Here is a 12,199-nt window from a genome sequence, read left to right as displayed (position 1 = left end):
GATGTGATAATTATTGGGGGAGTGTGGTGATGAGAAATGTCTAGAGAACTTCTTACCCAAGTCTTGAAGGTCCCTATTCAATCCTCCCACCATCCCTTTCTTAAAGGAGCAGCGCCCTTTTTCTCAGCTGATCATGTGTTTTATCCAACCATCCTCGTGGGGAAATCATCTCCTACTCTCCAGGCTGGTCTGCTGCAGCCCCCAGCACTCTTGTGGTCAAGCTGTACAGCATGCAGGGTCTTAGTTCACCCCACCCGACCTGGGATCGCACCCATGGCCCCTGCAGCCTTAACCACTGGACCGCCAGGGAAGTCCCCTAGGCCCCTTCCTTGCTTCAGAGGGTCTGTTCCCCATGGAACAAAGGGAATGTGCCCAACTAAATCCTTCCTCCCTGCTCTAGATCCTACTCAGGATGGCCAAAAAGTGGCCGAGGAGCGAGGAAAGAGCTTGGGTACATGGGACAGGGTCCCTAGGTACATGTACAGGGCCCCTTGTTGTGTAGGACAGACTTGGGGTGGGAAACAAACGGGGCCAGACTGAGGCCTGGGGTTTTCCTATGCCAAGTACAAAGCTCCTAGGGATTCAAAATATTTTCAGTTGAACCTGGTCTTCTATTGGGCTGGTCAAAATGTTCCTTTGCGACTTTATTTTTTCATAACAACAACCAGAAGATGGTATGGCAAAACCCAAGTGAACTTTTTGGTGAACCCAATAGATCCTCCTAAAAGCATATCTGGGGGACTTCCATGGTGGTTCAGTGGTTAAGAACCCCCTGCATTGCCATGACGGGGACATGAGTTTGATTCCTGGCCTGGAAACTAAGATTTCACATGCTGTGGGGCAACTAAGCCCACACGCCACAACGAAAGATTCCACGTGAGGCACGAAGATCTCTTGTGCCACAACTAAGACCCAAGTCAGCCAAATTTTTTTTTTTTTAATAAAAGCTTATTTGCCATAATAGACATTAGAGAACACATTTTTAAAAATTAGCTTTTAGTTGTAGTAAAATACACAAAACAAAATTTACCATTGGTAGCATTTAGTACATTCACAATGTTGTACAACTGGCCACTGTCTAGGTCCAGAACCTTTTCATTACCCCAAGAGGAAATTCTATACCCATTAAACAGACACGCCTTCCCTAAGACCCTGGCAACCACTGATCTGCATCTGTCTCTATAGATTTACCTATTCTGGACATTTTTTTAAATCAGTGAAATAATACAATAAATAATACAATATGTGGCCTGTTCTGTCTGGCTTCTTTCACTGAGCATAATTTTTTCAAAAGAGAAAGTGTGAGTTGCTGAGTAGGGTCTGACTCTTCGTGACCCTATGTACTGTAGCCCACTAGGCTCCTCTGTACATGGGGTTTCCCAGGCAAGAATACTGGGTGGGTTTTCTTCTCCATAACGTTTTCAAGGTTCATCCATATGTTAGCCTGAATCAGTGCTTCATTCCTTTTTCATGGCTGAATAATATTCCATTGTATGAATGGATCACATTTTGCTTATCTATTCATTTGTTGATGGACATTTGGGTTGTTCCCAGAAGGAAATGGCAACCCACTCCACTATTCTTGCCTGGAGAATCCCAGGGACAGAGGAGCCTAGTGAGCTGCCGTCTATGGGGTCGCACAGAGTCGGACACGACTGAAGCGACTTAGCAGCAGCAGCACCTTTTGGAGGAGAGTTTGTATTTTACTTCATTGCTTGTAGCTTGATTTTATAACTGTTAGCTATTTACTACTACTACTACTAAGTCGCTTCAGTCGTGTCCGACTCTGTGCGACCCCATAGACAGGAGCCCACCAGGCTCCCCCGTCCCTGGGATTCTCCAGGTAAGAACACTGGAGTGGGTTGCCATTGCCTTCTCCAATGCATGAAAGTGAAAAGTGAAAGTGAAGTCGCTCAGTCGTGTCTGACCCTCAGTGACCCCATGGACTTCAGCCTACCAGGCTCCTCCGTCCATGGGATTTTCCAGGCAAGAGTACTGGAGTGGGGTGCCATTGCCTTCTCCGGTTAGCTATTTAGATCAACACTTATATAGGCTTCTCTTTATACTCTTGTCCTGGGTTCCACCTTGAGGCAAGATTGTTCTGTTTATAATTGTGTCTGTCTCCTAAACTCAATGGCAACTTCCAAGTCTATTTCTTTGTTCCCAATTTTGGGAACATTCTTTGGTAAGTGTTATGTGTTAGGCACTGTTCTAGGCGTGAGAGAGCTGGGTGAACACGACAGACAGAAAATGCTGTTAATACAACTCACTCTCCAGCTGAGGTCGGGGGCAGGCAGAGATAGATAATATACAAATAAAGAAACAAAGGTAATTGATGATAACTAGAGTATTGTGAAAGTGTTAGTCGCTCAGTCGTGTCCAACTCTTTGTGATCCCATGGACTGTAGCACACCAGGCCCCTTTGTCCATGGCATTCTCCAGGCAAGAATACTGGAGTAGGTAGCCATTCCCTTTTCCCGAGGATCTTCCCAACTCATGGATCAAACCTGGTTCTCCTGCATTGTAGGCAGATTCTCTACCATCTGAGCCACAAGGGAAGCCCAACTGTAGTACTGGGTGAATTACAAAAAATAAAAAAGGCAGGGATAGAGTTACAGAGAAGAGCTGTGTTTGAGGTAGGCTGGGTGATCAGAGACCACTTCTCTGAAGCAGTGACATCTGAATCAAGTGACATCTGAATAGCAGAACCCAGCCATATGCTGAGTCATTCCAAGCAGACAGAAAGGCCAGTACAAAGGCCCTGGGGTGGGAATGCAATCGCAGAGTTTGAGGAAAGCATAAAGGTTCAAATGGAGGAGGGATCAAGGGAGAGGGTGTCAGGAGATGAGATCTGAGAAGTGGGAAGGGGTTTTGAGCCAGGGTAGGAAATTTGGATTTTTCTCCTAAGTTTGGTGGAGAGATATCGGAGGGCAATGAATGGCTGGGAACAGGGTGGAGAGAAGTGGATGACTTCAGAATATGTGTTGGAGGCAGAGCAAACAGCAATCCAATATATGAATGAACTGGGGTTGGGTAGGGAAAAAAAAGAAATTGAGGCTGAGTTCTACATTTTGGGACATAAAAAACAGAATGTGTGAGTTGCTGTATGTAGTAAAGAGAAGTAGAGTTGGTGGGGAGACCAAGAATTCAGTTTTGAAAGTGTTCAGTTTGACCTATATATTAGACTGGGGACAGTTGGATATGAGTTAAAACTCAGAGGAGAAATTAGAGCTAGAGATATACATTTGGGAGACATCTGCATAGAGATGGTGTTTAAAGTGTGAAATTGGAGTTTGTCAAGGTCTGAGTGTTGGCAGGAAAGAGATTGTATACTTAAACTGAGTAATTGATCAGAACTCAATAGAAGGAAATAAACAAGGCATAGTGCACTTGCTTGGTTAGCATCAGCTGGGAGCTCTTACCACCCCATAGCCCTGGAGAGAGAGCTGTTTGGAGCTGCTGCCGGCAGTGGAGGGACACAGCCAACAAAGCTTGGAGGAAGAACATATGGGTTAAACATCCTGATCTCTCATTCTCCTCTCTCCCATCAGCCAAACCCAATGGAAGCCAGAGGGGAAAGAACCCCACTGATGCAGGTGAACCAGAAGTCTGAAAAGAGGCACCTGGGAGGTTAGAGGATAAACCATAAGTGGGTACCATTCTCCAAGACTAAGGAGCTAGTGGTAAGGAACTCAGGGAAAAGCCAGTGACCAGGTCTGGTAAATGGAGGTCAAGGAGGTCCTTGGACAGAGAAGGGTCAGTGGTGTGGTGGAACCAAGAGCACAGTATGCTTGGCTAGGAGAGAGATGCACATACTCATGTGAAGTCGTTTTTGACTCTGTGACTCTTTGGACGCTATCCCGCCAGGCTCCTCTGTCCATGGGTATTTTTCAGGCAAGAATACTGGAGTGGGTTGCTATTTGCTCCTCCAGGAGATCTTCCTGACCCAAGGGTTGAACCCGTGTCTCCTGCATTGCAGGCGGATTCTTTACCACTGAGCCATCAGGGAAGAAGAGGAACAGGAGGTGATGAGTGGAGAGTCCACTGTAGAGACAACTCATTCCAGAGGTAGAGTTTTCATCATCATCACCTCCCAAAGGGGTAAGTACTGCCATCCCCATTTTACAGATAAAGAAACTGAGTCTTGGAGAAGGCTGACACTTAGCTCAGGTTCTCAGTGGGATGGAACCCAGGTGGGCCCAATTCTAATTGGGCCAATAGAGTCAGAGGGAGGAGGGTAGCTGCTTGAGATTGGGATCCAGGAGAGAGTGGAGTGAGAGGGTGGATGGAAAAGGGAGTCACCAGAGTAGGCAGAGAGTTGGGGGATTATTGGCACTCCTGAGACTGTGTAGCCGCCCCCTCCTTTCTTCAGGTAACTATCTTTTTCACTGGTCATCCCAAAATGGAGGGGGAGGGGTGGAGGCAGGTTTTGGCGAAAGCCAGTGGAAGAGAGTGGAAAATGATGTCCCTGGGAGTAGGTCGCCTGTTCCTGGCATCAGTCCTGGCCAAGAACACCACAATCTGGCCCCAGCTGGAGGGAGCTACTTCCCCCACAAGCCTGGATACTTCTCTGGGTCTCCCAGTCGCCTGGTCCCAAGGTGACCGCCTTTCCAACCTCAGCCGCACTTCTGGGTCCTGGGCGCGCTGTGTGTGCCTGCCTGCCTCGTCCCTCGGTCTGGGAGTGCGCTTGGCAGCGGCCGGCTCGCGAACTTTTCCGGGTGGGGTGAGGGGAAGCGCCCTATGGGCCTGGCGCTCGGCTCGGAAGTGTGAGCCGAGGCATTGGGAGACAGACTGGGGCGGGCGGAGAGGCGGTTCCTGGCGCCCCCTCCAGCCCGAACTGTGCGCTGCAGGGGTGGAACTTCAAAGGACAGCCGGAGCCCTTTGGTGTGGCTGCCAGCCGGCTGACACAGGATTGGCGGGCCAGGCCAGGCCCCGGAAAGATGGTTTCGGAGGACACCCCACCAGAAGACAGTGGTTCAGAGGTTCAGCCAGGCGTGCAGCTGGGTGGGAACCAAGCCCCCTGGTAATGCCGGGGACGTGAGCCCGAAAAGGTGCCAAGGTGGCGCCCACTGAGTGAACACTGCATCTAGACTGGCGCCCCCAGGTAGCAGGCTAGGTCTAGGGAAGCTCTCTTCTAAAACATCCAATGCCCCGAGCTGACAGGCGCGTCAGTGGACCAAACCCAGTGCCCAGCTGAGGCGCCCCCCTCTCGGGGGCGGGGCTAGGGCGGGGCCCCGAGTCCGGCCGGCAGGTGCAGGGGGCGGGGCCCGGCCCTGCCCCCGAGGGCAGTTCTTGGAGGCCAGGGGCGGGTCAGAGAAGTGGCCCGTGCGGGCGACGCCTTGGAACCCGGGACGGCAATTGCAACCACAGGTGCTGCGCAGGGCAGGGTGTCCCAGCTCTGGGCATCAAAACTCCAGCGCTGGGAGCTAAGGCTCCCGAGCTGCTCCCAACCCTGGACACCTAGGCCCCTGGGCGGCAGAACGGAGCCCTGGGGTCGTCCGAAGCGCGTGGGCCTGAACCCCCCGGCTTAGATAGCGAAATTCCCAAGCCCGCCGCAGAGCTGAATACCGACGTCCCCGTGCCCTCCCCAGACCAGGGAGCGGAGACCCCCGAGCAAGAGAAGGAAGTCCTCGGACCATCAGCGAGGCAGGTTGCAGAACGTCCTGGGCCGGACCGTAGCTGGGGGCTTTGAGAGTCCTGGGCAAGGAAGCGACGACCCTGAACCGTCTGAAGCGCCAGGCACGGGGCTCCTGGAGCAGTGTCTCTCTCAAGGTCCGGAAACCTTCTTTGAGTCGAACTCGGAAGCCCTCCAGTTGCGTTCGGAGACCCCACAACATCCCTTAGAGGAGCCACTCATGGAGACGCCCATCGAGCGCGAAATTCGCCGCAGCTGCGAACGCGAGGAAAGCTTGCGCCGGAGCCGGGGCCTGAGCCCAGGTCGCGCGGGCAGTGAACTCGTCGAACTGCGCGTGCGGCCGGTGCTCAGCCTGCCGGGCCCTAGCCCCGCGCTCCCGCGCGCTTTGGAGCGCGCTCGGGCGGGCGCTCAGATGCAGCGAGACATCGAGCGGGAGGCCTATCGGCAGGCGGCGCTGGCGCGCCCCGAGGTCCCGAAGCAGAGAACCCGGCCGCCGCCGCAGCCGCTGGGCGAGCTCAAGCGCTTCTTCGAGGCTGCTGGCGGGTGCTCCTCCTCACCCGCGGCGGAGGGCAGCGCAGACGCGCAGCGGCTGCCCGAGCCCGGAGGCCGGCCGCATTCAGTCGTACAGGGCCGGTGTCCGGTGCTGCCTCGCGCCCCGCCGCCCATCGCACAGTCGCTGCTGGAGCAGGAGGTGCGCGAGGTGAATGAGCGCGAGCGGGAGCTGCAGCGCCAGCGGCTGAGCCTCTACGGCACCGCCGAGTTCAAGGAGCCCGCGCCCAGCCTAACGGGTAAGCCACCGGCGTCCCAGCGCTGGGGATTCCCAGGGCTCCAGCCACTTTCACCGACTCCCCAACTCCAATGGTCCTCTAATCCTCAGGGTCCCCCTTCCTGGCTCCCAAACTCCCCGGACACCCCTCTCGACTCTCCTCTCTCTGCCCACCCTTTCTGGACTGACCTTCCCCTATGCTCCACCCCCACCCTCGTCGGAGTCCCAGACACACCCCACCTAGGCTTGTGGTGGGGGAAGGGAGGAGGATCTTAGATGTCTTTGTCGGGTTCCCAGGGACCCTCCCTGCGTTCTGGCACACCTGGATCTCCCCCTCTGAATTTTCTGATTCCTCCCTCCTCACTCTGAGTTTGTTCGCCTTCCCCATCCCTGGGGTTCCTCCCTCCTCCCTCGGGACGGAGGCCTCCGTGGGGAGGAGGGGAGTGAACGCCTGTGTGTGTTTAAGGGGCGCGGCCGCTCTCCTTCGTCCTGACTGCCTCCTGCTGCTAAGGCGTGGAGGGGGGGCAATCCCAGCTGAGCGCCCCTTCTTCCGCAGTGAGCAGGGGCGATGGAAAGCTGGCGGTGATCTGGCCTCCTCGCAGAAAGGCTTCGGAGAATGGTCTGGAACAGGTGGGAACTCCTTTCCCCTCCTGCCCTTACCCCAGCCCTCTGCATGGGAGAAAACTGGGCTAGCGAAAGGGCTCCCGGGGAAGTCATCGGGCTAGGACCCAAAGTCCCGGGAGTGGCCCGCGGGTGAGAAGGAGGCGGTGGTCGTGGGGCCCATACTGCCCCATCCGGCGCCTGGGTGTCCCCATTTGCGGTGCGTGCGCCGCTAAGATTTGCCTTTGGTCTGGCCCTTCCCCCTGGCAGGAGGAGCCTTGAGGTTCCGGCCCTTTGGGGTCCCCAGAGGAAAGTAACATGCCCGGCAGACCCTCAGGCCCGGGCGCCCAGGAGTGCCCTCCGGATCCGCGGAAGGCCTGGAGAAGGGCCACAGGTCTGTGCCGGGGAAGACGCAATCGATCAGCATCCTTGAACATGACTTTGTGAAACTGACCAGAATCTTCTATAAAACTGTTAGTCCCCATTGGGAAACACCGCCGCCACCACCCTGCTAGTAAAACTGCCCAGCCCTTCTGCGCCTAACTGCAAACGCCACTTAGCCTCTCCTTCTGGCCTTGTCTGTTAGAGGACAGGGATCCTCGGCTGGGCCTACTCCCCAATAAAGCCCTTTCTTTCTGGACAGTGCAGGCTGTTTTCTTCTGGGTTCTCTTCTCCTGGGGTGGGGCAGGAGCGCGGCGAGACGAGGAAGGCCTGAGACACACGGGAGACGCCAGCCGGAATGCAGAATGTCCCCTTGTCGCCGGGTTCCGTGGCCTCTGGTCTCCCCCGGCCCTGCCGGGGTCCTAGTGCCCCCTAGCGATGCGGGTGCGAACTGCGGCTTTGGGACAAACGAACTCATGCCCTCCCTTTCTAGATTTCGTCAACTTTTATTGGTGCCAAACAACGTGCCCCGCGCATGGTGCTGGCTAGACAGAAGTGATAAGAGGTGGTTCCCGTCCTGGGCATATAAACAATAGCTATCAAAAAAAAAAAAGTGGTGTTGGTAGTTCAAGATCCTTAGCAGGGCATGTAAGGCCATTTATAATCTGCCTAGCAACTGTAAACCTCACACGCTTACAGACCCCAGCGTGTGTGTGTTAGCTGCTCAGTCGTTTCTGACTCTTTGAGATCCCATGAACTGTAGCTCGCCAGGCTCCTCAGTCCATGTAATTCTCCAGGCAAGAATACTGAGTCAGTTGCCTCCCAACCCAGGGACGGAACCCAGGTCTCCAAAATTGCACGCAGATTCTTTACTGTCTTAGCCACCAGGGAAGCCCTTACAGACCCCAGACAGATATTAAAAGAGAGAAGGTGTGCTGTAAAACAAAGACCTTGTTTCAGCAGGAAGGAGGTAGGGGTTCCTCTGTATCACCAATGCTTTGAGTGAGTGAGCTCAAAGTGTGAGTGGTGTCAAGTCTCTGGTTTCCAAAAGCAACTGGAGGGAATTCCCTGGCAGTCCTTGGTTAGGACTTCATGATTTCACTGCGGAAGGAAGGCCCTCATTCAATCCCAGGTTTGGGAACTAAGATCCCACAACCCCTGTGGTGCAGCCAAAAAATCTAAAAACAATACAAAACAAAACAAAAAAACCCAAAAAGCCCCAAAGTAACTGGAAATCATCTTTAAAAGAGAAATCTACTGAACTTTAAATAATTGTGACTATTTAGAAAACTTTAATTGGTGGGAGGTAGGAGCAGACACAGAGAAGGCAATGGCACCCCACTCCAGTACTCTTGCCTGGAAAATCCCATGGACAGAAGAGCCTGGTAGGCTGCAGTCCATGGGGTCTCTAGGAGTTGGACACGACTGAGCGACTTCACTTTCACTTTTCACTTTCATGCATTGGAGAAGGAAATGGCAACCCACTCCAGTGTTCTTGCCTGGAGAATCCCAGGGGTGGGGGAGCCTGGTGGGCTGCCGTCTATGGGGTCGCACAGAGTCGGACACGACTGAAGCGACTTAGCAGCAGCAGCAGGAGCAGACAGCAAACAATACCTGTTGCAATAGGATGTGTGGCTCAGTTGGCAAGCCCTCCTTAACTTCCCTTGGTCCTAAGACAAGGGGTCCAAGGCCCCCCTGATTGGGTTCAAGATAAGCTGTAAAGCTGCATCAGTGCAGTATATTCTGCAGTTTTAATGTATCAAATTCTTAGAGGTGCGCTGAAATCCAGAAAAGACTGTTTTAGAATCATTGTTTAAACTCCTGGATTTATGCCTGGGTCTAGCTCACACAGCATTGCACCCCAACAGTAGCTCAGCCCAAAGACCCACCCCCGACCCCATCATCAGCACACTGACCACATGCTTGACCATGACTCTGGGAGGAATGGAGAGAAAGGCAAGAAGGAGCCAGCATTTGTTGTTCAGTTGCTCAATCATCTCTGACTCTTTGCAACCCCATGGACTGCAGCACACCAGGCTTCCCTGTCCTTCACCATCTCCTTGAGCTTGCTCAAACTCATGTCCATTGAGTTGGTGATGCCATCCAATCATCTCGTCCTCTCTTGTCCCCTTCTCCTGCCTTCAATCTTTCCCAGCATCGGAATCTTTTCTAATGAGGCAGCTCTTTGCATCAGGGGGCTAAGGATTGGAGCATCAGTCCTTCCAATGAATATTCAGGATTGATTTCCTTTAGGATTGACTAGTTTGATCTCCTTGCAGTTCGAGGAACTCTCAAGCCTTCCACACCACAGTTCAGAGCCAGCACTGCCAAGGTGGAAAATGGAAACACCAAGAACCTGTTCTTAATCCCCTGCAGAGGAGCTAAGAGCTAAGTATGTCGAGTTGACAGAACTTAAGTATAGACCTGGATTCATGAACTTTTTTGCATATTAAAGTTACCTGAGGCATGCTTATGTCAAATAAATCAGATTCTGATAGAGGCTTTGCCATCAATAAAGCTCCTCAGGTGTTTCTAACATGGAGCCCAGTTTGAGAGCCACCAGGTCAATGTAGGCTTGATATAGGTTGAAACAGGCTCAAAGTGTGGTGTCTGGACAAGCAACATCAGCATCACTTGGGATCTTGTAAGAAAAAAGTTCCATCCCAGACTTAGTGATCAAACCCTCCAGTGATTCTAAAGTTAGAGAATCATGGGTGTAGACAGTTCCTGAGCAACTACTGGTTGCTTAGTCGCTAAGTTGTGCCCGACTTTTTTACAACCCTATGGACTATACATCCCACCAGGCTCATCTGTCCATGGGATTTTCTCAGGCAAGACTACTGGAGTGGGTTGCCATTTCCTTTTCCAGAAGATATTCCCCACTCAGGGATGGAAACCCCACCCCCCCATTTCCTGCACTGGCAGGCAGGTTCTTTATCACTGAGCCACCAGGGCTTCCCTCCTCACCAATAGGACCCAGGAAATCAAACCTGTTTCCTTCTCCCAGTACTGCCACCACCCACCAGAAATCTAGTTTTAAGTGGCCTGTGGATTTGTCTTAAGGGAAGACAAATTAAAGCTGCATGTGGCTAGTCCAAATTGAGATGTGTTATAAGTGCAAAATATACAGATTTCAAAAACCTAGTGCAAAAAAAGGGGGATACCTCAATTTCTTACATTGATATTGCAAAAATATTTTCGATATCTGGGGTTAAATAAAAATATCCCTAAAAGTCTGACCTCTTTATTCTTTTAATATAGCTCTTAAAAATTTGCAATTACATAGGTGACTCGCATCTGTGGCTCAAATTTCTATTGGACTGGACTAGTCTAAACAGTTTTCCAGTAGTCACGTATGGATGTGAGAGTTGGACTATAAAGAAAGCTGAGCGCCGAAGAATTGATGCTTTTGAACTGTGGTGTTGGAGAAGACTCTTGAGAGTCCCTTGGACTGCAAGGAGATCCAACCAGTCCATCCTAAAGGAGATCACTCCTGGGTGTTCATTGGAAGGACTGATGTTGAAGCTGAAACTCCAATACTTTGGCCACCTGATGCGAAGAGCTGACTCATTTGAAAAGACCCTGATCCTGGGAAAGATTGAGGGCAGGAGAAGGGGATGACAGAGGATGAGATGGTTGGATGGCATCACCGACTCAATGGACATGAGTTTGGGTAGGCTACATGAGTTGGTGATGGACAGGGAGGCCTGCTGCTGCTGCATCGATTCAGTCGTGTCCGACTCTGTGCGACCCCACGGACTGCAGCCCACCAGGCTCCCCTGTCCATGGGACTCTCCAGGCAAGAACACTGGAGTGGGTTGCCATTTCCTTCTCCAATGCATGAAAGTGGAAGGTGAAAGTGAGGTCGCTCAGTCGTGTCTGACTCTTAGCGACCCCATGGACTGCAGCCTACCAGGCTCCTCCGTCCATGGGATTTTCCGGGCAACAGTACTGGAGTGGGGTGCCATTGCCTTCTCCAACAGGGAGGCCTGGCGTGCTGCAATTCATGGGGTTGCAAAGAGTTGGACATGACTGAGTGACTGAACTGAACGGAGTCTAAACAGTGGTGGTGGTGAACTCAGAAGGGCCTTGACTCAGTATTAGGGAACTTCAGAACCCGTTTGAGCTCATTCAAACTCCTGGGTTGTGGACTAAAAAATCCTTGGTGCAGTCAGAAATTGTCACCAGAAGCCTCTACTCCCACTCCAAAAAGACAAGGGTTTTGGTTAATCATGATTCACTTCACGTTTCTATTTTTATAATTTGTAAACTGGGATAATCATAACACATGATAATACTATGTGTCAGGGACTATTAGGTAAGCAGGGCTCCAAGTCTGTTCTCCAACTCTGAAAATGCTAGAGGGAATCAAAAGGTGTCCGGTAGCTTAAGGGGAGAGGGGTGGGTAACTCGCAGCTGAGTGACAGCCGAAAGAAATACACTCCTCCCCTGGCCAGTGACCAGTTGCTATCAGGTCCAGGTTCCACCACTTGGTCTCTGAAGCTCTAGGTAGGCGGGTTCACCTCTCAACCCGTTTTCCTTTTCAGTCCAAGGCTAAGGTGAAGCTTAGAGTTCCCAAGTTGGAGTGCCTCACTGCTCTCCCACCAGCCCGCGCCCTGGACACCTCAGGAGGGTACAGCGACCTGCCCAAGCCGTGACCCAAAAGCTGGAAGAGAAAGATATAACCTCGGCGCTTAGGAAACTGATCGCTGGCCCTTTCCTGGGGCACGTCGGGAAATATAGTCTTTTTTGGTACAGGGAAATAATTTCCGGGTCAAAACATGAGAGTGGGCGTAGCCCTGCGTTCCTTCTCACAG

General features: G+C 52.2%; 1 protein-coding gene across 1 annotated transcript; it reads left to right on the top strand.

Moving 5' to 3' along the window:
• The first annotated feature begins 5,325 nt into the window (after positions 1-5,325).
• Positions 5,326-7,641, top strand: MISP3 (MISP family member 3). Its single transcript, XM_019964017.2, has 3 exons — positions 5,326-6,423; positions 6,958-7,031; positions 7,272-7,641. The coding sequence occupies exons 1-3, from the start codon at positions 5,856-5,858 to the stop codon at positions 7,281-7,283; spliced, it is 654 nt and encodes a 217-aa protein (XP_019819576.1). The 5' UTR covers positions 5,326-5,855; the 3' UTR covers positions 7,284-7,641.
• The last annotated feature ends 4,558 nt before the right edge of the window (positions 7,642-12,199 follow it).

This window comes from Bos indicus, chromosome 7, assembly GCF_029378745.1.
Source record: "Bos indicus isolate NIAB-ARS_2022 breed Sahiwal x Tharparkar chromosome 7, NIAB-ARS_B.indTharparkar_mat_pri_1.0, whole genome shotgun sequence".
NCBI lineage: Eukaryota > Metazoa > Chordata > Mammalia > Artiodactyla > Bovidae > Bos > Bos indicus.
The sequence above is the reverse complement of the archived record's forward strand: the minus strand, read 5'-3'. Positions and strand labels throughout refer to the sequence as shown.